At 45.1% G+C, this 27,018-nt stretch overlaps 1 protein-coding gene across 5 annotated transcripts in view; it reads right to left on the minus strand.

Annotated features, from left to right (window-relative positions):
• Nucleotides 1-25,731, minus strand: part of TNPO1 (transportin 1) — a 170,173-nt gene extending 144,442 nt beyond the window's left edge. For 2 of the 5 annotated variants that reach the window (XR_012639527.1, XM_074952752.1), the window contains exon 1: nucleotides 25,637-25,731. Coding sequence is in view for 1 of the 5 variants with exons in the window: in XM_074952752.1 (XP_074808853.1) it covers nucleotides 25,637-25,645 (9 nt within the window). In the remaining 4 variants the exon portion in view is untranslated. Of the gene's footprint in view, nucleotides 1-19,033; nucleotides 19,205-25,508 lie in introns of all 5 variants that reach the window. The other 3 variants (XM_074952753.1, XM_074952755.1, XM_074952754.1) reach the window with 3 other exon arrangements.
• Nucleotides 25,732-27,018: the final 1,287 nt, after the last annotated feature.

Below are 27,018 nucleotides of genomic sequence, written 5' to 3' on the forward strand. Positions count from 1 at the left end.
GTTGGGGGGGCTGTCTGTAAGCTCTTCTGTCTTCTGTCTACAGCCAAGCTCTTCGATACAACCGCATTTGCTGCAACCCCTCAGACAGAGACAAACACCTGCAAGATCTCTATCAAGCATTCTTACAACTACAATATCCACCTGCTGAAGTGAAGAAACAGATTGACAGAGCCAGAAGAGTACCAAGAAGTTACCTACTACAGGACAGGCCCAACAAAGAAAATAACAGAACGCCACTAGCTGTCACCTTCAGCCCCCAACTAAAACCTCTCCAATGCATCAAAGATCTACAACCTATCCTGAAGGACGACCCATCACTCTCACAGATCTTAGGAGACAGGCCAGCCCTTGCTTACAGACAGCCCCCCAACCTGAAGCAAATACTCACCAGCAACCACACACCACACAACAGAACCACTAACCCAGGAACCAGAGTAACAGCCGTGTTAGTCTGTATTCGCAAAAAGAAAAGGAGTACTTGTGGCACCTTAGAGACTAACCTTAGAGACAGTCTCTACGTAAAAGAATAAATGGACACAAATCAGATGTCAAGAATTATAACATTCATAAACCAGTCGGAGAAAACTTCAATCTCTCTGGTCACTCAATTTCTGATATCAAAGTGACTATCCTTCACCAAAAAACTTCGAAAACAGACTCCAACGAGAGACTGCTGAATTGGAATTAATTTGCAAATTGGATACAATTAACTTAGGCTTGAATAGTGACTGGGAATGGTTGATTCATTATAAAAAGTAACCTATTTCCCCTTGTTTATTCCTCCCCCCCCCCCCCCACTGTTCCTCGGACGTTCTTGTTAAACCCTGGATTTGTGCTGGAAATGGCCCACCTTGATTATCGTACACATTGTAAGGAGAGTGATCACTTTAGATAAGCTATTACCAGCAGGAGAGTGGGGTGGGGGGAGAGAAAACCTTTTGTACTGATAAACAGCCATTTTTTCATGGTCTGTGTGTATAAAAACATCTTCTGTATTTTCCACAGTATGCATCTGATGAAGTGAGCTGTAGCTCTCGAAAGCTTATGCTCAAATAAATTGGTTAGTCTCTAAGGTGCCACAAGTACTCCTTTTCTTTTAACCCAGGAACCTATCCTTGCAACAATGCCCGTTGCCAACCGTGTCCACATATCTATTCAGGGGACACCATCATAGGGCCTAATCACATCAGCCACACTATCAGAGGCTCGTTCACCTGCACATCTACCAATGTGATATATGCCATCATGTGCCAGCAATACCCCTCTGCCATGTACATTGGTCAAACTGGACAGTCTCTACGTAAAAGAATAAATGGACACAAATCAGACGTCAAGAATTATAACATTCAAAAACCAGTCGGAGAACACTTCAATCTCTTTGGTCACTCGATTACAGACCTAAAAGTTGCAATTCTTCAACAAAAAAACTTCAAAAATAGACGCCAACGAGAGACTGCTGAATTGGAATTAATTTGCAAACTGGATACAATTAACTTAGGCTTGAATAAAGACTGGGAGTGGATGGGTCATTACACAAAGTAAAATTATTTCCCCATGTTTATTCCACCCCACCCCACCCCACCCCCCCGTTCCTCAGACATTCTTGTCAACTACTGGAAATGGCCCACCTTGATTAGCACTACAAAAGGTTTTCCCCCCCTGCCCTGCTCTCCTGCTGGTAATAGCTCACCTTAAGTGATCACTCTCTTGTTACAGTGTGTATGGTAACACTCATTGTTTCATGTTCTCTATGTATATAAATCTCCCCACTGTATTTTCCACTGAATGCATCCGATGAAGTGAGCTGTCGCTCACGAAAGCTTATGCTCAAATACATTTGTTAGTCTCTAAGGTGCCACAAGTACTCCTTTTCTTATAGATGTGTTGCACCAGTGTAGAAAGTGATTTTTGTTGTTACAATTTACCTTGTATTTTTTATACCAGTGTATCTATACAATTATTAATTATTATTATTATTGTATTACTGTAGTGCCTAGGTGCCTTAGTCGTGGACCAGGACTCCATTATATTAGGATCTTGCACAAACATAGCTAGATCATTGTTTCTACATCAGTGCAAGAAAGCCCTAAAAACTCAATATGCAGACAAATTGGGAGCTGATGCAGCTTCAACTAAACTGGACAGAGCTCCCCAGTGCTACCCATCCAGTTCGCAATTACATATGAATATACCTCTTACAAAATGAATCAGGGATTCTCAAATAGTGACCTATTAAGGAAATTCATTGTCATCCCTACTTTGAACTGTGAGTTTTCAATATTTTCTGTTAGACTCTTAAAGATTTTAATATAATTTTTGCTGGGCTTATGAATATTATTCACTATACAAAGCATTCTACTATGTATTTATTTTATTCATTTATGAGTTAGTTCTTAGTCCAAACTCCAGAACTAAGAAGAGGGCCACAAAAAATGACTAATAATGAAACAGACAGAAACTGAATATGCAGAGGATTATAAAATAGTAATTGACAGGTTTCAGAGTAGCAGCCGTGTTAGTCTGTATCCGCAAAAAGAAAAGGAGTACTTGTGGCACCTCAGAGACTAACAAATTTATTGTTTCCCTGCCCCCAAGATAAATGGAGCTCATTGAATGGATGAATAAGTGTTTGTAAATAAGTAGAAATACTAATTTAATATAGTTGTTTTCACTATTTACATAGTGAATGTTTAACAGTTTACAGCAAAGCCTATTTCAATGTCTGTCTGAAGCAGAGACAATGCGTAAGTGTTGATAATGGGGGGCACTCGATTGCCCCATGTTTCGCCTCTGCTGCCCACCCATCGGTCCTTTGCATGCTCCTCTCCTTGTTGCCTCATCCCCCAGCTCCCCCTGTTGCTGTCCCCTCCCCGCTTTGCCCCTTCACCCCCCAGCCCCTCCATAAACCCCCTCCATAAACCTCTGCTCCTCCATAAACCCCCAGCGGGACATGTCATGCTCCCAGCGCTGTGTGGAGAACCAGCCCTTGGCAGCAGCGCTAAGCACATCTGCGGCTTGGAGAGCGGGCTCCTTCCTTCCCTGCTGCCTCTGGCTGGCCTGACACCCAGGAAAGCCCAAGACCCTTCCACACAGGGCACTGCCCAGAAGGAACCGAGCTCTGCCTATGCCAGAGCCTCCTGGAGCCCCGCACAGCAGCTAACGGGGGAGCCTCTCCACCCCTCAGATAAGTGCTGGAGTTGGGAGGGAAGCGATTTCCAGCTTGTTCCTGCCCCAAACTTGCAGATTCTACAGGAGCCCCCTAGGCAGGGGCTTAAAGCCCTCTTTGCCCCTCTGCCGTCCCGCTAGGCCCAGGCCCTAGGGACCGTGGGGCTGCTTCATCCCCTAGGCTTTGTGCCCGAGGCAGCTGCCACATGCAGAAGGAGCACTCTTCTGCTGAGCCACCTCTGGCTGGGCTTTGTGGCCACTGAAGCCCCTGTAGAGCCCGGCACCCGTGGCTGGTTCAGGGAAGGTGGGGATGGATCTGCTGGTTCCCACCCACAGCCCAGCTCCCCGCTGCTGGACATCAGGAACAGCCCTGCCCCACCTGCTACCACTGCCTATCCTAAGGCCCTGCCCAGCCTCAATGTGCTGCCCAGCTGGATGGTCCCTCCATGGAGAGCCCCAGGACTCAGCTGCTCCCGCTGAGCCCACTGGACTGTGATGGCTCCACCTTGCAAGCCCCCCCAGTGCTGGTGGATGCTTGCTTAATAGAAGGTAGAGATCAGGGGGAGGGGGGCGGACATGAACCGACGTGCCTCACGCCACACGTAGCCTCTGTATTGAAGTGTGTTACAGAGGCAGAGCTGTGATTATTACATGAGGAAATCAATCATTTGCACCCACTGATGTGTGTGAGCAAAGGGAAGAGCTGCATGTGTACCTTAAGGATCCAATATGCATCATTTCAATGCAGAATTGTGTACATTATATAAATTAGCAGGGCACAGGGATTTTATTACAAAGTGTGTTGTCAGTAGCAAGCTGGAATATGTTTTCTTCCAGGTATTGATAAAAATGTTAAATAGCATAAGGCCAAGAACTGATCCCTGTGGGGCCCCATTAGAAACATACCTGTTCATTGATGATTCCCCATTTACAATTACAAATGTGAGAGCAGTCTAAGCATTTATTGTTCACATACACTCCAAGTACACTAATTGTGGTTAGTATCAGGTATAGCTGTAGAGAACAGTGGAAGCAGTAGTTAGCTCTGCATGGGCGAGGTGTATTTGCAAGATCTGTGGATTACTTTGAGGTGGGAGATAAAGCTGTGATTGTGATATGAGGATCTATGTTTTGCATCCTCTCGTCTGTGAGGAAAAGGAAGAGATGCATTTGTACCTTCAGGATGAAGTATGCATCATTTCTATGAAAAATTGTTTAGGTTTTGTCAAGGCATAGGGCTTTTATTACAAAGGACACTGTCAGCAGCGTGGAGGACTATAAGAAGATTCTAATGCTTTAATGATGGTTAAGTGAAAGTGTAGGTTGAGACAGTATCCTGTGAGTAATGATACATCTACATTTGAGCTAGGAGGTATGATTCTGAGTTCATGTAGACATACTGCACTAGCTCTGCTCAAGCTAACACATTAAAACAGAGGTTCTCAAACTTCATTGCACCGCGACCCACTTCTGACAACAAAAATTACTACACGACTCCAGGGGTGAGGACCGAAACCTGATCCCACTTGAGCTCCGCTGCCCCGGGCAGAGGGACCAAAGCAGGGGGTCCGTAACCTGAGCCCCACCACCCAGGGCGAAGCCCTCTGGCTTCAGCTTTGGCCCCGGATGGTAGGGCTTGGATTTCAACTTTGGGTCTGGGCAGTGGGGCTTCAGCTTCAGGCCCAGGCCCCAGGAAGTCTAACGCCAGCCCATGCGTCCTAAATTCCCTGTAAGCTGCGCAGCCACACAGCAGCCTATTTAGTGCTGTGCAGGCGCTCAGGGAACCCCCCCGGGGACCAGCTTGGCACCCCTCCCCCGACCCCAACCTAGCCCAGCCCCCAACCTGCCACAGCCAGGGCGTCCTTCCACCAGCCCCAACTCTGCTGCAGCCCGGCCCTGCCACGGCTGGGGTGGCCCAGCCCAGCCCCAGGCGCAGCTGGAGCACCGCGGCCCCAGGCCTGAACCCAGCCCCAGCCCAGACCTGCTGGGGATGGGGACGGGGCACCTATCCTGCAGCCCCAGCCCCAGAGCTGCCACAGTGAGAGAGAGCTGGGGGGAGTCTAGGCAGAGCACCCTCCTGCACCCCAAACCCCTCATTCCCAGCCCCACAAAAGAGTCTGCACACCCAGCCAAAGCCCTCACTCCCCTGCATCCCAACCCTCTGCCCCAGCCCTGAGCCCCTTCCCACACTCTGAACCCCTTGGCCTCAGCCCCCCATTAATTTTGTTATGAGCACCAATATGCAGGTGATGTGTCACACATCTCCTCCATATTGGTACACATAACAATTCATTCCACACATGGGTGGGAAAAATTAGAGGGAACACTGCTGGCAACCCCATTAAAACGGGTTCACAACCCACTTTGGGGTCCCAACCCACAGTTTGAGAACTGCTGCACTAAAAATAGCAGCACAGCCAGTGTGGCAAGGGCAGCGAATCAGACATGCTGCCCGAGTACAAACCTCCCTGGATCCCCTAGATATGTACTTGGATGGCTAGCCTGAGCCACTGCCCATATTACCCTAGCTGTATTGCTATTTGTATCATGCTAGTTCAAGTGGAACTAAAACAGGTCCATCTGCATGAGCTAGGAATCACATCTCTCAGCTCAGAATGAGGAAGCTATAAAAGACTAAAATAGTTCTTAAATTGTACATGTTTGGTATTTTTTCTGGGTAGTTGGCTAAGTGTGTGAGTGTATGCCAGGATATGAAGCCTCCCAAATCTTAGACTGCAAAGGGCCACCGTGAATACGTGCTATATACATAGTCAGGCATTGTTGGCAGAGGGAAGGTGGTGGGGGCAACATTTTTCCTCCCCCAACCTTTTTTGTCTTCCGATAATATTAGATAGAATCCTGTAGGTGAGAGTGAATACGTTGTAAAAAGATGTGAAGAGTTTGTACATTTCAGCAAGCGTGGGACCGGCAGAATAAAGGTATGTATGTTAATGGGGTGTACTGGGGCATTGCTGAAAGACGGAAGAGTTAAGGTTGTATTGGCAACCTTAGCTGTGCATTTCCTGGTTTTCAGAATTTTAGTTTTGCTCAACTCAGCATTCTGCAAGGGAACAACATACCACCAAGCAACCATGACTCTGTGATAATGTAGCTTTTTGCCATTGAATTTCCTAGGGTTTTTTGTTTAACATGAAAAGATATGTTGTTGGTAGGAGTTAGTAGTCATTTAGGCAGTTGTACATATCACATTCTGCAATTTGCATACTGAGCCAGTTGCCCTCCCCTTCTCCTAACACACACACACACACACACACCCTACCTACGTATCCACCCAAGCTGGGCCCCACCAGCCCTGTTTAGGCACATCTCCCCAGCCATACCCCTGACCAATGAATGCATCTCCCTCCAACCTGGCCCCTTCCCACTACTGAACCCAGGCCTCCCCACCATAAGCAAGGAATGCATCTTCCTAAAGTCTTCACTCCCTTGTACACAAATGGTTCTGTTGCTGTTTCTTTCCCTCTCCTATAACCTGACTCACATGCAGTGCCTGGAAAGAAGGATAACTACATTACAGTGAAATGGTGTTCCTGCCAGTGTTTCACAATGGTTGGAGGGTGAAGTTTGTGGCTGGGCTGGCAAGAGAAATTCACAGACAGGGATTCTGTTCCAGAATACTGACAGTTATATGTTTGAGACAGAGATCCTCTGACCTCTGTCCAGTAAATGCACCCCATCTCTGAGAAACACTGAGGTGGCAGAGTTTGCAATGTTTCTATGCCATAAAGTATACATTTTCTGGTCAGGCATGAACCCTCCAGTTTCCTAACTAATGTTCCTCCAACACTTATTTATAGCTTTCATGAAATGTTGGGGTGTACTGGCAGAGCTAGGGCTGCAGTGTAGCTGGGGTGCACAGTCATTAGCACCTCTCAGTTTAACAGTACAAGGCAGCAGAAGGAAATTGTTTGTTTGTTTTTTGAGGCGGGGAGCCTGTAACTCAGGAACCCCTTGGTCAAATGACCCCAAATTTGGATCACTAAGGGTATGTCTACACTACTAAATTAGGTCAAATTTATAGAAGTCGATTTTTTAGAAAGTGATTTTATACCGTCAATTGTGTGGCCCCACTAAGCACATTAAGTCGGCAGAGTGCGTCCACAGTACCAACGCTAGCGTCGACTTTCAGAGCGTTGCACTGTGGGTAGCTATTTCACAATTCCCACAGTCTCTGCCGCCCATTGGAATTCTGGGTTAAGCTCCCAATGCCTGATGGAGCAAAAACATTGTCGCGGGTAGTTTTGGGTACGTGTCATCAGTCGCCCCTCCCTCCGTGAAAGCAATGGCAGATAATCGTTTTGTGCCTTTTTTCCGTGCAGGAGCCATACTGCTTTCAGCAGACAGTGCAGTAGGACTGCAAACCATCGTCATCGAACAACCACTTCTGCTGCCACTCTGCTCTCCTGCTGCTATGACTCCACCTCGCAGATCCTCTATATGACCGTCATCATCCACCGCTTCCGCTGCCACTCTGCTCTCCTGGTGGTCTCGCAGGGCCGCTTCCACTACAACTCTGCTTGTCTGCTCTTGTCTCACCATACCATGGCAAGCGTGCAGCCTGCTCAGCTGTTGTATCCTGGCAGCAGACGGTGCAGTAGGTCTGCAAACCATCATCATTGAACAACCGCTTCCCCTGCTCTCCCGCAGACGCCATACCACGTGCAAGCATGGAGACCGCTCAGATCACTGCGGCAGTTATGAGCATTGTAAACACCTCGCACATCATCATGCGGTATATGAAGAACCAGAACCTGCAAAAGTAGGCGAGGAGGCGATGGCAGCGCGGTGGCAAGAGTGATGAGGACATGGACACAGACTTCTCTCAAAGTACGGACCCCTGCAATTTGGCCATCCTGGTGGCAATGGGGCAGGCTCATGCCGTGGAACGCCAATTCTGGGCCCAGGAAATAAGCACAGACTGGTGGGACTGCATAGTGTTGCGGGTCTGGGATGATTCCCAGTGGCTGCAAAACTTCCGTATGCGTAAGGGCACTTTCATGAAAATTTGTGACTTGCTTTCCCCTGCCCTGAAGCACAAGAATACCAGGATGAGAGCAGCCCTCACAGTTGAGAACTGAGTGGTGATAGCCCTCTGGAAGCTCGCAACACCAGACAGCTACTGGTCAGTCGGGAATCAATTTGGAGTGGGCAAATCTACTGTGGGGGCTGCTGTGATCGAAGTAGCCAGTGCAATCACTGAGCTGCTGCTATCCAGGGTAGTGACTATGGGAAATGTGCAGGTCATAGTGGATGGCTTTGCTGCAATGGGATTACCTAACTCTGGTGGGGCGACAGACGGAATACATATCCCTATCTTGGGGACTGGACCACCAAGGCAGCCACTACATAAACCGAAAGGGGTACTTTTCAATGGTGCTGCAAGCACTGGTGGATCACAAGGGACGTTTCACCAACATCAACGTGGGATGGCCGGGAAAGGTACATGACGCTTGCATCTTCAGGAACTCTGCTCTGCATGAACAGCTGCAGCAAGGGACTTACTTTCCAGACCAGAAAATAACCATCAGGGATGTTGAAATGCCTATAGATATCCTTGGGGACCCAGCCTACCCCTTAATGCCATGGCTCATGAAGACATACACAGGCACCCTGGACAATAGTCAGGAGCTGTTCAACTATAGGCTGAGCAAGTGCAGAATGGTGGTCGAATGTGCATTTGGATGTTTAAAAGTGCGCTGGCGCAGTTTACTGACTCGGTTAGACCTCAGCAAAACCAATATTCCCATTGTTATTACCGCTTGCTGTGTGCTCCACAATATCTGTGAGAGTAAGGGGGAGACATTTATGGCGGGGTGGGAAGTTGAGGCAAATTGCCTGGCCGCTGATTACGCAAAGCCAGGGCGGTTAGAAGAGCACAGCAGGGCACGCTGCGCATCAGAGAAGCTCTGAAAACCAGTTTCATGGCTGACCAGGCTATGGTGTGATAGTTTTGTTTGTTTCTCCTTGATGAAAACCTGCCCCCTTGGTTCACTCTACTTCCCTGTAAGAATCATAGAATATCAGGGTTGGAAGGGACCCCAGAAGGTCATCTAGTCCAACCCCCTGCTCGAAGCAGGACCAATTCCCAGTTAAATCATCCCAGCCAGGGCTTTGTCAAGCCTGACCTTAAAAACCTCTAAGGAAGGAGATTCTACCACCTCCCTAGGTAACGCATTCCAGTGTTTCACCACCCTCTTAGTGAAAAAGTTTTTCCTAATATCCAATCTAAACCTCCCCCATTGCAACTTGAGACCATTACTCCTCGTTCTGTCATCTGCTACCATTGAGAACAGTCTAGAGCCATCCTCTTTGGAACCCCCTTTCAGGTAGTTGAAAGCAGCTATCAAATCCCCCCTCATTCTTCTCTTCTGCAGACTAAACAATCCCAGCTCCCTCAGCCTCTCTTCATAAGTCATGTGCTCTAGACCCCTAATCATTTTTGTTGCCCTTCGCTGGACTCTCTCCAATTTATCCACATCCTTCTTGTAGTGTGGGGCCCAAAACTGGACACAGTACTCCAGATGAGGCCTCACCAGTGTCGAATAGAGGGGAACGATCACGTCCCTCGATCTGCTCGCTATGCCCCTACTTATACATCCCAAAATGCCATTGGCCTTCTTGGCAACAAGGGCACACTGTTGACTCATATCCAGCTTCTCGTCCACTGTCACCCCTAGGTCCTTTTCTGCAGAACTGCTGCCTAGCCATTCGGTCCCTAGTCTGTAGCGGTGCATTGGATTCTTCCATCCTAAGTGCAGGACCCTGCACTTATCCTTATTGAACCTCATCAGATTTCTTTTGGCCCAATCCTCCAATTTGTCTAGGTCCTTCTGTATCCTATCCCTCCCCTCCAGCGTATCTACCACTCCTCCCAGTTTAGTATCATCCGCAAATTTGCTGAGAGTGCAATCCACACCATCCTCCAGATCATTTATGAAGATATTGAACAAAACCGGCCCCAGGACCGACCCCTGGGGCACACCACTTGACACCGGCTGCCAACTAGACATGGAGCCATTGATCACTACCCGTTGAGCCCGACAATCTAGCCAGCTTTCTACCCACCTTATAGTGCATTCATCCAGCCCATACTTCCTTAACTTGCTGACAAGAATACTGTGGGAGACCGTGTCAAAAGCTTTGCTAAAGTCAAGAAACAATACATCCACTGCTTTCCCTTCATCCACAGAACCAGTAATCTCATCATAAAAGGCGATTAGATTAGTCAGGCATGACCTTCCCTTGGTGAACCCATGCTGACTGTTCCTGATCACTTTCCTCTCATGTAAGTGCTTCAGGATTGATTCTTTGAGGACCTGCTCCATGATTTTTCCAGGGACTGAGGTGAGGCTGACTGGCCTGTAGTTCCCAGGATCCTCCTTCTTCCCTTTTTTAAAGATTGGCACTACATTAGCCTTTTTCCAGTCATCCGGGACTTCCCCCGTTCGCCACGAGTTTTCAAAGATAATGGCCAAGGGCTCTGCAATCACAGCCGCCAATTCCTTCAGCACTCTCGGATGTAACTCGTCCGGCCCCATGGACTTGTGCACGTCCAGCTTTTCTAAATAGTCCCTAACCACCTCTATCTCCACAGAGGGCTGGCCATCTCATCCCCATTCTGTGATGCCCAGCGCAGCAGTCTGGGAGCTGACCTTGTTAGTGAAAACAGAGGCAAAAAAAGCATTGAGTACATTAGCTTTTTCCACATCCTCTGTCACTAGGTTGCCTCCCTCATTCAGTAAGGGGCCCACACTTTCCTTGGCTTTCTTCTTGTTGCCAACATACCTGAAGAAACCCTTCTTGTTACTCTTGACATCTCTTGCTAGCTGCAGCTCCAGGTGCGATTTGGCCCTCCTGATATCTTTCCTACATGCCCGAGCAATATTTTTATACTCTTCCCTGGTCATATGTCCAACCTTCCACTTCTTGTAAGCTTCTTTTTTATGTTTAAGATCCGCTAGGATTTCACCATTAAGCCAAGCTGGTCGCCTGCCATATTTACTATTCTTTCGACCAGTAAGCCAACTGCCCTCCCCTCCCATCTTCGATCACCGCTTCCAGAGGCAATAAAGTCATTGTTGTTTCAAAGTCATGCATTCTTTATTAATTCATCACACAAATGGGGGGATAACTGCCAAGGTAGCCCGGGAGGAGTGGGGGAGGAGGAGAGGATGGAAGGACAAGGCCACACTGCACTTCAAAACTTATTGAATGCCAGTTTTCTGTTGCTTGGGCAGCCCTCTGGGGTGGAGTGGTTGGGTGCCCGGAGGGGCCCCCCCACCGCGTTCTTGGGCATCTGGGTGAGGCGGCTGTGGAACTTGGGGAGGAGGGCAATTGGTTACACAGGGGCTGCAGTCGCGGTCTGTGCCTTTCCTGCACCTCAACCATATGCCAGAGCATATCAGTTTGATCCTCCAGTAGCCTCAGCATTGCATCCTGCCTCCTTTCATCATGCTGCTGCCACCTTTGCTCTTGATCCTGCCACCTCTCCTGTTGCTCCTGCCACTTGTCCTTGCATTCATTTTGTGCTTTCCTGGACTCTACCATTGTCTGCCTCCACGCATTCTGCTGGGCTCTTTCAGTTTGGGTGGACAGCATGAGCTCAGAGAACATTTCATCAAGAGTGCATTTTTTTCGCCTTCTTATCTGCGCTAGCCTCTGTGACGGAGATGCTAGTCGCAGCATTGAAAGATTTGCAGCTGCGGGAGGAAAAAAAGGGAGATTAAAATTGAAAAAGACACATTTGCCATTTAAAAAGAGGGTCTGATGTTTTCGGGTTAATGTGCAGCACAAACCCAACTAACCCCCTCCCCCGAACCCCAATTCTCTGGTATGATCGCTTCACCCCTCCCCAACCGCATGGCTAACAGCAGGGATAATTTCTTTTCAGCCACAGGCAAACAGCCCAGCAGGAACGGCCACCTCTGATGTCCCCTTAATAAAATTCCCCTATTTCAACCAGGTGACCATGAATGATATCACTCTCCTGAGGATAACACAGAGAGATAAAAAATGGATGTTGCTTGAATGCCAGCAACCACCGGGACCACACGCTGCCATGCTTTGTTATGCAATGATTCTAGACTACGTGATACTGGCCTGCCGTGGCAAAGTGTCCTACCATGGAGGATGCAATAAGGCTGCCCTCCCCAGAAACCTTTTGCAAAGGCTTTGGGAGTACCTCCCGGACAGCTTCATTGAGATGTCCCTGGAGGATTTCCGTTCCATCCCCAGACACGTTAACAGACTTTTCCAGTTGCTGTACTGGCCGCGAATGCATCCCAAGTCTTCAGGGCAAATTAATCATTAAACACGCTTGCTTTTAAACCGTATATTATATTTACAAAGGTACACTCACCAGAGGTGCCTTCTCCGCCCTCAAGGTCCAGGAGCCCGGGTTGGGAGGGTACTGTCTCCAGGGTGATAAACAATTCCTAGCTGTCGGGGAGAACAGTTTCTCCACTTGCCTGGTATGCGTTATCATCTTCCTCGTCCCCCAAATCCTCATCCCTGTTGCGAGAGACTCCCTTGCAGGAGTCCACGTACAGGTGTGGGGTAGTTGTAGGGGGACCCCCTGGAATTGCATGCAGCTCATCAGCTCATCATAGAAGCAGCATGTCTGGGGCTCTGACCCCGAGCGGGCGTTTGCCTCTTGGGATTCTTGGTAGGCTTGCCTGAGCTCCTTAAGTTTCATGCAGCACCGCTGCAGGTCCCTGTGATAGCCTCTGTCCTTCATGCCCTTGGAGATTTTTTCAAATATTTTGGCATTTCGTCTTTTGGAACAGAGTTCTGATAGCACGGATACATCTCCCCATACAGCGATCAGATCCAGTACCTCCTGTTCGGTCCATGCTAGTGCTCTTTTGCGATTCTGGGACTCCATGGTCATCTCTGCTGATGAGCTGTGTGTGGTCATGCCACGATGGCCAAACAAGAAATGAAATTCTAAAGTTTGCGGGGCTTTTCCCGTGTACCTGGCTAGTGCATCCGAGTTGAGAGTGCTGTCCGGAGCGGTCACAACAGAGCACTGTGGGATTGCTCCCGGAGGCCAATACTGTCGAATTGCATCCACACTAACCCAAATTCGACCCAGTGATGTCAATTTTAGCACTAATCCCCTTGTCGGGGAGGCATACAGAAATCGATTTTAAGAGCCCAATAAGTGGACAAAAATGGCTTCATTGTGTGGTCGGGTGCAGGGTTAAATCCATCTAACGCTGCTAAATTCGAACTAAACTCGTAGTGTAGACCAGGGTTAACACTTCCCTACACTCCCAGGAGGCACACCAAATTTTAAAGAAATCTAACTAAGCATGTCCATTTTAGAGAACTTAGAGGTCGACCTATAATCAGATGCAATACTGCAACCTTAACTATAGTGGTGTTCCCACAATGAGACAATGGTATCATTGTTTCCCTGTGCTATCCTTTGTCTGTCTGTATCTGGTTGCTGTCTCCTGTCTTATTCTTAAATTGTAAGCTCTTTGGGACAGGAACTGTCTTTTTGTTATATAACCGTACAGTGCCTAGTACAAAGGGCCCTCCGCGCTCCTCAGTGCTACCACAATACAAGTAATAACAGGAAAAAGTAAGATTTTGGAAAGATTTGGACCATTATATGTGTAAGATTAGTCTCAAGCTACATTGTTTCTTAGGAAAGCAGAACTTTCAGTAAGTTGTGCACCTCTGAGCATAGATGGACAAGTTAAGAATCCTAGAAGCTAAAACTTAGAAAGGTAATGTACTAAGTACCAGCATTCTCTATAGTGTGCAAAAATCTATTCATCATAAGTTACTCCATTTTGAAGTGTCCAACCACAGACATACTAACATTTTCAGTTTGCAGAAAGTTCTGATCCCCCTCCCCATGAAAATCATACCTCATTTCTGGTGTCTAGTAATTTTTAAGTACCTCAGTTAAGAGATGCCAAATTTGAGATATCTTAAAGAGGGTCTGATTTTCAGAGGGAGTATGGACAACACTTTTTCAAAATTAGAAATTTAAAGGTTTCTGAAATTGGGCAATTCAAAATCAAACATCTTAAAAATCACTAGTCACTTTGAAAATATCTTAGCCAGGTGTTTTGAGGTTTTTTTTAAACGTCAAAAAAAGTAGGGCTGTCGATTAATCGCAGTTAACTCACACGATTAACTCAAAAAAATTAACTGCGATTAAAAAAATTAATCGCGATTAATCACAATGTTAAACAATAGAATACTAATTGAAATTTATTAAATATTTTTGGATGTTTTTCTACATTTTCAAATATATTGATTTCTATTACAACACAGAATACAAAGTGTACAGTGCTCACTTTAAATTATTTTATTACAAATATTTGCACTGTAAAAATGATAAACAAAGGAAATAGTATTTTTCAATTCACCTCACACAAGTACTGTAGTGCAATCTCTTTTTTGTGAAAGTGTAACTTACAAATGTAGATTTTTTTTGTTACAAAACTGCACTCAAAAACGAAACAATGTAAAACTTTAGAGCCTACAAGTCCACTCAGTCCTACTTCTTGTTCAGCCAATTGCTAAGACAAACAAGTTTGTTTACATTGACGGGAGATACTGCTGGAGAAAATTTGCAGGAGATAATGCTGTCCACTTTTTATTTACAATGTCACCTGAAAGTGAGAACAGGCATTCACATGGCACTTTTGTAGTCGGCATTGCAAGATATTTACGTGCCAGATATTCTAAGCATTCATATGCCCATTCATGCTTCGGCCACCATTCCAGAGGACATGCTTGCATGCTGATGATGCTCGTTAAAAAAAGAATGTGTTAATTAAATTTGTGACTGAACTCCTTGGGGGAGAACTGTATGTCTCTTGTTCTGTTTTACCTGCATTCTGCCATATATTTCATGTTATAGCAGGCTCAGATGATGACCCAGCACATCTTCGTTTTAAGAACGCTTTCACAGCGGATTTGACAAAACGCAAAGATGGTACCAATGTAAGATTTCTAAAGACAGCTATAGCACTCGACCCAAGATTTAAGAATCCGACATGCCTTCCAAAATCTGAGAGGGAAGAGGCATGGAGAATGCTTTCAGATGTCTTAAAAGAGCAACACTCCAATGCGGAAACTACAGAACCCAAACCACCAAAAAAGAAAATCAACCTTCTGCTGGTGGCATCTGACTCAGGTGATGAAAATGAACATGTGTTGGTTCGCTCTACTTCGGATCATTATCGGGCAGAACTCATCATCTGCATGGACACGTCCTCTGGAATGGTGGTTGAAGCATGAAGGGACATATGAACCTTTAGCACATCTTGCAATGCCGGCTACACCAATGCCACGTGAACACCTGTTCTCACTTTCAGGTGACACTGTAAACAAGACGTGGGCAGCATTATCTCCTGCAAATTGTAATCAAACTTGTTTGTCTGAGCAATTGGCTGAAGTAGGACTGAGTGGACTTGTAGATTCTGAAGTTTTACATTGTTTTATTTTTGAATGCAGGTTTTTTTGTACATAATTCTACATTTGTAAGTTCAACTTTCATTATAAAGAGATTGCACTACAGTACTTGTATTAGGTGAATTGAAATATACTATTTCTTTTGTTTTTTACAGGGCAAATATTTGTAATCAAAAATAAATATAAAGTTAATACTGTACACTTTGTATTCTGTGTTGTAATTGAAATCAATATACTTGAAAATGTAGAAAACATCAACAAATATTTAAATATATGGTATTTATTATTGTTTAACAGTGTGATTAATCGCAATTAATTTTTTTTAATCGCACAATTAATTGCAATTAATTTTTTAACCGCTTGACGGCCCTAAAAAAAAGCATCATATTCTAAAGCCATCTCTGCTGCCTATAACCCTTGTGCTTAGTCTTAATGTCATGTAAAATCTGATGTTTAATAGGAAGAATACAAATAAATACATTTTCAATGTAATTTTAAAAACGTATGTATTCTGCTACTCCTTTAGAATGTCAAGTGTTTTTTTGACTTCTGTTTATCCCTAGGTTTCAATGACTCAGCTGGGATGTTGACAACCTACGGTGAGAAACTATTGTGTTGGGGGATCTGGCTCCAACACTATAGTCCACCAACAAAGTTAAAATAAGATTTGGTCACGCAGTGCTGATAGGAGCAAAGTGTGTTTTTAATCATTTTCCCAAAATATCAAGCTCAAGGCTTAATGCAGAGTTCATTCTGCACTGCAATACCAAATTAGGTTAATATCATGTCAAGGGACTACTGTATTATAACCAGACTTCTCTAATATAGCAGTCTAAAAATGTACATGGGACTTAGAAGGTAAAAGCTATACTTTTACTCCACTAAGAGGATACTTCAGGTGCCTTTATTCCATTCTGCCTAGCTGCAGATTCCACAAGACAAATGACAGCAATTAATTGATTTATACAACTTCACAACCAAATGTGCTATGAATTTTATCCTCTTAAATTAAAGCTCATATTCTGGACAGTCCAATAAAGTTAATTGCATTGAATTTATTCAGTTTTCCATGTCCACTGATCTATATTTCCTCTGTACATGATATATTACATTTTTGTAGCTTCTCTGAACAGATGTTTTTAAGAGGCATTTCAGAGCTCAATATGACACAATGTTACAAATTTTTCCAGTTATATCTGACAGTTGCCTGTTAGGTATGATATTATAATGGTTCGAGCTTTTTCATACAGTGGACCATATCTGAAAACAGAGATCCTCTTGTTAACCACCACCACCCTCCCAACTCCATAACTTTCCTGTGGCACCTGCTCTAGTGCTTGGTTTCACAAAAAGAATAAATGAACGAACAAAGTAGCAATATAGATAAACTTGATGCAATGCAATGCATATGGTTATGTCTCGCATCTTCTACTTGTTAAATTCCTTCTCCCTGCAACTTGTAGAGATTTACATTAGTATCAAATCTGCCTAAATATGATTTGTGATGGCAGCAGCTCTGCAGACCACCAGTAGTCTAGAGATAACATTTTAGAACCATTAATATAGCATAAATCCACTATCTCAGAAAATGTATTCCTTAAAATCTGCAATTCAGAATCTCCATTCTGAAGGTTCAATTCTATATCACAGGTAGAAAGAATGCAATGACAGTAGATATTAGCATGTGCAAAGTGCTACAAAATTGGGATGACCACTTACTAATAGGAGAGATCACCACGAGAGTAATAGTAATAAAATGAAAAATACTTGGCATTTATAGAGTGCTTTTTATCCATCGATTTCCACAAGATCTACAAGGGAGGATGAGTTTTGTGTACCTATTTTACAGATAAAAATACAAAGGTAATGAGAGGCAAAGTGACTTTGCCCAATGCAAAATGGTAAGTCAGTAGCCAAGGTGGAAATATGATAGAGATCGGGGTGAGAGTCTGTGTTGCAACTCTGAGACGCGCAGCAAAGAACTGACAGCCCAGGAGAGGGGGAAGGGAGTATGTGATGCTTGTATAGCTTTTTCACCTTTATGCTCTCCCAACCTGGGGCTGCTCCAGGGGTTGGAGAGGCCACCAATTTAACTTAGACAGCCCTATGGGCCTATATAAATTACAACAACCTTCTTGGGTTTGGCCTGTGGGCTGCAGTGGTAGTTAGAATCTTAGCAGGGCTGCATGTGCGGCCCCAGCCCCCAACATATTCCTCCCACTGCACTACCTTTTCCCACCCTACACCTGGCCTTCAGGGGGGTCCTCCACAGCAGCAATAAGACTACCTGTCTTATTGCTGTCTTCCACAGTGTCTTTAGGGGGGGAATCCTCCCACAAATGGAACTGAGGCTTTTACAGACCTGTAACATTGTTCCTGCCCTTTTACCAGGTAGAAAGGGGCCTGTGCATGGGTAAGGATCTCATCCTAGGTCTCCTAAATCTCAGTCTGGTGCTCTAATATAATACTTGTTTTTATGTTTATACTTATAAAAGTATTCACAAATAAGGAAACTTTTTATTGCCACCACATATTCTGTTTAGTTTTTTCCTGTCTTCCAAGTACACTGGACTCCAGCTGTAGAACATATTAACAGAAAATATAAAGGTTGACCTCAACCTTGGCCAAGTGCAAGATGCACCTCTTTAATGAGGCCTTCCCTTAGTAGTGGCATTTTCCCAGAACCAATCCACAATATGAGAGACTAGAGGGGAGGAAGTAGAAAGTACAAAGGAAGGAAAGAAAGAAGCAAAACAAAAAATAAAACACCTAAACATCCACAATCGCAAATAAGGGAGGTTGACCACACTGTGCAATAATTAATTGTTGTTCATTACTTAAATACCAGGGCAATAGGTGTTTTAGTTCTACGGAACCACTGTAATCAATGGAATGGGCAGATCTTAATACCGTCTTCCACGGCAACATAAACAAGTTTATACAATGGTTTGAAATGTATACCATGACCATGTGTTGTGGAAATATAGTAAGGTGAAAGGATTTCATGATACAGACACTGCATAGTGTCCTCAAAGCAATCATAATATATACATACTGGAGGTTGTGGAACAAATTGATAAATTAAACAGTAATAAGTCACCAGGACCAGATGGTATTCAACCAAGAGTTCTGAAGGAACTCAAATATAATAAAATTACAGAGATATTAATTGTGGTATATCACTTAAATCAGCCTTCCTACCAGATGACTGGACGATAGCTAGCATAATGCCAATTTTTTAAAAAAGCTCCAGAGGCAACCCTGGCAATTACAGGCTGGTAAGCCTAACTTCCGTACCAGGCAAACTGTTTGAAACTATAGTACAAAACAGAATTCTCAGACACAAAGAGGAACACAATTTGTTGGGGAAGAGTCAACAGGGCTTTTGTAAAGGGAAATCATGACTTACCAATCTATTAGAATTCTTTGAAGGTGCCAGCAAATATGTGGACAAGGGTGATCCAGTGGATACAGTGTACCTGGACCTTCAGAAAGTCTTTGACAAGGTCCCACACTAAAGGCTCTTATGCAAAGTACACAGTCATGGGATAAGAGGGAAGGTCCTCTCATGGATCAGTAACTGGTTAAAAGACAGGAAACAAAGGGTGGGAATAAATAGCCAGTTTTCACTGTGGAGAGAAGTAAACAGCAAGATCCCCCAGAGTTCTGTACTGGGATCAGTGCGGTTCAACATATTTATCAATGATCTCAAAAAAGGGGTAAACAGGGAGGTGGCAAAGTTTGCAGGTGATAAAAAAATTACTCAAGACAGGTAAGTTCAAAGCAGACTCCAAAGAGTTAAAAGGGATCTCACAGACTGGGTGACTGGACAACAAAATGGCAGATGAGATTAAATATTGATAAATGCAAAGTAATGCACACTGGAAAACATAATCCCACTATATATACAAAATGATGGGGTCTCAATTAGCTGTTATGACTCACGAAGTCATTGTGGATAATTCTCTGACAACATGCACTCAATGTGCAGAAGCAGGAAAAAAGCTAATAGAATGTTAGGAACCCTTAAGAAAGGCATAGATAATAAGACAGAAAATATAATAACGTCACAGTATAAAGCCAGGATACACCCACACCTTGAATACTGTGTGTAGTTCTGGTCACCCCATCTCAAAAAAGATACATTAGAATTGGAAAAGGTACAGAGAAGGACAACAAAATACTGTAATTAGGGGTATGGAACAGATTCCATATGAGGAGTGATTAAAAAGATTGGACTGTTCAACTTGGAAAAGAGATGACTAAGGGGGCAATGATAGAGGTCTATAAAATCATGAACAGTGTGGAGAAAGTGAATAAGGAAGAGTTATTTATCCTTTCACATTACACAAGAACCAGGGGTCATCCCATGAAATTCATAGGCAGTAGGTTTAAACCAAACATATGGAAGTTTTTCACACAATGCACCAGAAATCTGTAGAACTCATTGCCAGGGATGTGAAGGCCAAAAGAGTAACTGGGTTCAAAAGAAAATTAGGTAAGTTCACAGAGGACAGATCCATCAATGGCTACTAGCTCAGACGGTCAGGGATGCAACATCATGCTACCGGTGTCCCTAAGCCTCCAACTGCCAGATGCTGGGACTGGACAATAGGGGATGGATCACTCAATAATTGTTCTGTTCATTCCCTCTGAAGCATCTGGCATTGGTCACTGTTAGAAAACAGAACACTGGGCTATCTAGACCATTGGTTTGATTCTTATGTTCGTATGTGCTACATGGAGATAGCTAATTTATATTTAATATGTCAATTTTGGTAAATAGAGATCACTAATACATTCAAAATAACTCTCTCCTCTCAGTTTGATTATTAGAACTATTTTTTTCTTGTGGCCTCCTGAAGTCCCAGCTTTCCAGATTGCAGTATTTTCAAAATACTGATGACGACCAGTTTCTCCGCACCTAAAAAGAAGTGCAATCACATCACCCTCATACTAAAATTACCTCATTTGGGTCTCCATTTATTTTGAGAGACAGTTCAAACCTCCTCTTTTTGTTAACTACTGTTTATGGACATCCTTCAGCCATTCAGACCTTCATCCTTTATGCTGATCTCATATTCTGTAACCCAATGGAGTTCACTGGAGTCACTCCTGATTTCCACGACTGTACCTTAGGGCTTGTCTACACCAGAAAGTTGCGCCGGTTTAACTCAAATCTATTTAAAAATCAGGTTGGTTAAATGAGTGGAAAGCCCTGTGCAGACACAGTCATTTCAGTTTAAGGCAGCTTATACTCATTTAGCTTAAGTGAGTAAGGATTTTACTTAAGCTAAATGGATATAGGACACTCTTACACCTAAATAAGGCATGCTAAACATAGCTACGGTGCTCAGGGGTATGAAAAATCTAACCTAACTCCCCAGTGTAGAAGTAGCTAGATGGACAGAAGAATGTTTCTGTTGACCTAGCTACCATCGCTAGATGAAGTGGTGATCCTACAGCGACAGAAAACCTCCTTCTATCACTGTAGGCTGCATCTACACTACAGAGTTATGCCGGAACAGTTACACTATACCACTGTAGACCTGGCCTCAGTAGGTCTATACAGGGATTTGCTCTTGTTTAACTGGTCTGGTTTAAAAAACGTACCTTTACTTAAACTACTGCAAGTTTGTTTGTAAACAGTCTTTGACGCGAATTAGATCTCTTGTCTACCACTGGCTCCTTAGTCTCTTCTTACCATCTCGCCACCATTTGTACAAGGGCCTTCTTTCCAGAACCTGATATTGGAACAGTCTTTCTGCATCTCTTCCCCTCATCATCGCCCATCTATTTTCTAATCTCAACCAAAAAAAATTTTTGCTTTGACCTCTCTCTCTCTCTCCTTTTGTATTTCATTTTGATTAAATTATTTAGCTTGTAAAATCTTCAGGGCAGGCACCTTGTCTTCCTTTGTGTACAGTGCTGTACACATTTCAACTTTATAAGGTAATTTACAATAGTTTGCATATTATATTATACTCAAACAAAACTCACTTATTTAAAAGGTTTTTAATTGTATGCCATGTGTCAGATTTGACAAATACAAAATCTAGACTCAGACTCAGCTTCAGAATCATCCAATCTATAGTAGGCTATATATTTATTTCAACATTTCATTAATTAAATGATAACACGGACACTGAGTCTGGTTAGGAAAAAAGAATGCATTCTTCTGATGGCTAGAAATGAGCTGAATCAGTTTACTTCTCTACCGCACTAAAATATGCCATTTTCTACTTGTTTGTGAGGATAAATAGGTCAATAAGGTATTTCATGCACAATACTAAAGATGTCCCACGCCACTACCATAAGACAGTGGGAAGAGTAATCAGTGAAGTATTATACTGTTTTTAGATGTATTTAAATTTTTACCTGCCCAGACAGCCTGCAAGAGTGGATTAATTTAATAAATAATCACTACCACTGGGGATAGGAGTGACAAGACAGAGTTACAGCAAAATTCTTCCTTCAGATGCATGGATTGGGCTCCCAGGCCTTGTCTATACCTAGCTTTAAATATCTATATTTTAAATCTCCCATTGTTTCATTACCACTGGTAAAGCTCCATTGATGATAGTGCTAACATTTGTACCATCCTGTTGTCTAGCTCTTCAACACCGGGAATACTCACCGGGGCCGGACGAGTTACATCCGAGAGTGCTGAAGGAATTGGCGGCTGTGATTGCAGAGCCCTTGGCCATTATCTTTGAAAACTCGTGGCGAACGGGGGAAGTCCCGGATGACTGGAAAAAGGCTAATGTAGTGCCAATCTTTAAAAAAGGGAAGAAGGAGGATCCTGGGAACTACAGGCCAGTCAGCCTCACCTCAGTCCCTGGAAAAATCATGGAGCAGGTCCTCAAAGAATCAATCCTGAAGCACTTACATGAGAGGAAAGTGATCAGGAACAGTCAGCATGGATTCACCAAGGGAAGGTCATGCCTGACTAATCTAATCGCCTTTTATGATGAGATTACTGGTTCTGTGGATGAAGGGAAAGCAGTGGAGGTATTGTTTCTTGACTTTAGCAAAGCTTTTGACACGGTCTCCCACAGTATTCTTGTCAGCAAGTTAAAGAAGTATGGGCTGGATGAATGCACTATAAGGTGGGTAGAAAGCTGGCTAGATTGTCGGGCTCAACGGGTAGTGATAAATGGCTCCATGTCTAGTTGGCAGCCGGTGTCAAGTGGAGTGCCCCAGGGGTCGGTCCTGGGGCCGGTTTTGTTCAATATCTTCATAAATGATCTGGAGGATGGTGTGGATTGCACTCTCAGCAAATTTGCAGATGATACTAAACTGGGAGGAGTGGTAGATACGCTGGAGGGGAGGGATAGGATACAGAAGGACCTAGACAAATTGGAGGATTGGGCCAAAAGAAATCTGATGAGGTTCAATAAGGATAAGTGCAGGGTCCTGCACTTAGGATGGAAGAATCCAATGCACCGCTACAGACTAGGGACCGAATGGCTAGGCAGCAGTTCTGCGGAAAAGGACCTAGGGGTGACAGTGGACGAGAAGCTGGATATGAGTCAACAGTGTGCCCTTGTTGCCAAGAAGGCCAATGGCATTTTGGGATGTATAAGTAGGGGCATAGCCAGCAGATCGAGGGATGTGATCGTTCCCCTCTATTCGACACTGGTGAGGCCTCATTTGGAGTACTGTGTCCAGTTTTGGGCCCCACACTACAAGAAGTATGTGGATAAATTGGAGAGAGTCCAGCGAAGGGCAACAAAAATGATTAGGGGTCTAGAGCACATGACTTATGAGGAGAGGCTGAGGGAGCTGGGATTGTTTAGTCTGCAGAAGAGAAGAATGAGGGGGGATTTGATAGCTGCTTTCAACTACCTGAAAGGGGGTTCCAAAGAGGATGGCTCTAGACTGTTCTCAATGGTAGCAGATGACAGAACGAGGAGTAATGGTCTCAAGTTGCAATGGGGGAGGTTTAGATTGGATATTAGGAAAAACTTTTTCACTAAGAGGGTGGTGAAACACTGGAATGCGTTACCTAGGGAGGTGGTAGAATCTCCTTCCTTAGAGGTTTTTAAGGTCAGGCTTGACAAAGCCCTGGCTGGGATGATTTAACTGGGAATTGGTCCTGCTTCGAGCAGGGGGTTGGACTAGATGACCTTCTGGGGTCCCTTCCAACCCTGATATTCTATGATTCTATGATTAGTGCAGCTGCACCCATGGGGGATTTGAAAGTGAAGTGCAGACAGAGTGACTAGGATTTTGGCCTGCACTGCAGCCCCTGTACACCAGCTTTGGAAGGATTTCCCAGTGGTGCAGAGCAGGTATAATGGGCTTATGTCACCTCTCCTTGTAGTCCCGGCATTGGGGTGTGCCAGAGGCATGACTGGAAAGGCACAGATATGGGAAAGATGGAAACATGGCCAAATTGCACAAGCTATTCAGGGCTGCTGGACAGCTCCTAGGGAGGCTCTGCAGCTAGCTACAAGTTAGTACTGTCCCTAGGGTTGCCATAATTTACACCAGGGACCACTCTGGTCCCCAGCTTCCTCCTGAATCTGGGAGGTGCCAAGTTACATAAAGTCACTTTCCCTCAGGCTATGCCAAGCAAAATTTAGCTGCAGCCCCAATTCAGGACTGGAGTTGGTAGTCACTGAGAACGCTGCATATATGTGATGGCAGAATTTGGTTCTTAAATCAATATTCATGCCAGCCGCAACTTCTGTACTTGAAGATGAAAAACATTACTTTCTAACCCATTTCACATGCTCATAATTTTCCAAATAATTACCTTTTGTGTTTAAATATTTTTGAGTTTGGTCTGACTACTGATTAATTTTGAGGAAAAGATGGGCACGCTCTCCAGCCATTTTATAAACAAAAAATAATTACAAGAGCATAGTTTGCTCCCACTGTAAGAAAACATGATCCTCTTTCCACTCATTCACCCAGTCATAACTCAAAACCAGCTGATTGTCCATGTGTCAAATATGGTATGCCAAAAGGATTTTCATGAACAGAACAAGTATTGCCAATTTTTTTAAACTGTGGTTAAAACACTGGACGAGGGCTGTGGGTTTAATTCCCAGTTCTGCCACAGGCTCATGTGTCCTTGAGCATAAAATAATATATGTGAAGTGCTCAAACGCTATGGAGATAAGCACTGGATAAAAAATTAAATAGGCAAAGTTATAAGGAAGAATGTGCAGTGGAAAATTCCTTAAATTGCTACCTGCACACTTGGATAATATACAGTCCATATGTGTTCACAGATGTACAGCATTTTGGTTACAATTTCTCAACTCCGCTCCTGAAATTGGAGATTGCAAATTCGAGAGAGAGAAAGAGATTAATATCTTCAGAGCAGGGAGCTGTAGAGTTACAAATGGAGCAAGCCACTTAGTACCAAACCGAAAAGCCTACCGGGCCTCAGTATTTCCATTACTCCATTAGCGCAAAGGATTTACAAGTCCCATCAGCTAAGCCTGCCGAATATATAAACCAAACCAGTGCCGGGGTTTTCTGCCTCTTTTAGCTTTTCTTTAAAGGAAAAAAACGCACACAACCAAATCTAGAGAGCGGGGAGACACAGAGACCCACGATGAAGGGAGCAAGGCAATATATATATATATATATGGCAAAGTTCATGTTGCAGAGGAAACTTTCGTTTCTTAACCCTGTAGCTTACGCCTGCAGCCTGGGTATTGCATTAACCTGAGCTACAGCCTCGCGATGGCTGGTACTTAGCACACACCCCCACCCCTTTAAGGGGCCCCAGCCTCCCGGAGCAAAGACACTAGCTCTGCATCACTGTCGTTAAGCAGCGCGGTGACTGGAGCCCAAAGCCGGGGGGAGGGCAGAGCGCGGGACTAGACATGCCCAGCTCCCGCCTTGGGGGCGCTAGGGCCACTCACCCTTTAGGCCTGGAGAAGGAAGCATCCCGGGGGTGTCTGCACTGCCGCCGCCCTTATCCCCGCAAGCAGGCGATGACAGCTTGGGGGCGATGCCCCCCGCCCGCCCCTCGCGGCGCTCAGACACCTACCCACACCATCCCAGAGCCCGGCGGCAGGGGAGTGGCGAGGGACGGGAGCGGCCCGTCCTCTCCCGCTGCGTCTCAGCGCCCGACAAGAAAACGCGACTCCGGCCCCTGAAATGGCTGAACAAAGGGAACCTGGCTTCGCCGCCACCGCCTGTCCCATTGGTCGGGGGGCGGGATTGGGGCGGGGCCTGGCACGCAGGGGCTCCACAGCCCTGTAACCCTGGCAACGGTGGCTCCAGCTGGGACACGTGGCCTGGTGTGTGATGGAGACAACACTGAAATGGCCGTCCCGCCCCAACCCCATTCCCCTACCCCAGCCTCTGCCCCCTTCCCTCAGAGTCACACATACACCCAGCCCACTCCCTTCTCTCCCAATCACTGCCCCTGCACAATAACACACACACACACACACACACACCACTCCTCTCTCTCCCAGCCACTGCCCCTGCAGTCACACACATACAGCCCACTCCCCTTGCTCCCACCCACTGCCCCCTACACAGTCTCACACACACACACACATACACACACACACAGAGCCTACTCCCAGACATGCCAAACCCACGAAAAAAAAACGCAGAAATTCGGCTTGTTTTTGGCTTAATTGGCTTGTGAGTTGCTTGTTGGCTAGTTTTTGGCTTGGAGCTTGTTGCAGCTTGTTCCTGCTTTTTTTTTTTTTTTTTGATCAGCTCCCAGCAAGCAGAGGCAACAGGGTGAGGGTGGGGGGGAGTCAGGCATGCATAGTAGGCACACCACAGCCCCAGACTGCAGGCCAGGGGATCTAGTCACAAAGAGTGTTAGGGTTCTTAGGGATTGGCTTGTTTTGAAATGGGATTAGCTTGATTTTTTGGTTTATTGTGAAAGTCAGGGTGCTTATTTACCCCATGAGAGTTGGCAACTTTGCCCACTCCCCTCTCTCCCAGCCATTCCCTCCTACAGTCACACACACACAGCCACCTCCACTCTCTCCCAGCCACTGCCTCCTGCACCATCACACACACACACACACTGCCCACTGCACAGTCACACAGAGCTCACTCTCCTCACTCCCAGCCACGGCCCCACATGCACACACGCGCACACACACACACACACACACACAGCCCACTTCCCTATCGTCTAGTGCGTATCCCCCTCAGAGAGTCACAGTATTGCCAACCCCAAGTGTTCAAAAATCATGAATCAGGCCTCCAGAATCCTGAGATTTAAAAACCAAAAATAGTTTGGTGTACTTTTTATTTGCCTTCTGGTTTCTGAATCTTTAGGAGACACTTGGCTCATGTTTTCTACATGACCATGAGAGCTAGATGCTTTTTAAAGCTGAGATTCTCACATAGTCACTTGCCTCCAGGAATCGGGGCTTTAAGATCGAGTCTTGATAAAAT

This window comes from Natator depressus, chromosome 5, assembly GCF_965152275.1.
Source record: "Natator depressus isolate rNatDep1 chromosome 5, rNatDep2.hap1, whole genome shotgun sequence".
Taxonomy (NCBI): Eukaryota; Metazoa; Chordata; order Testudines; family Cheloniidae; genus Natator; species Natator depressus.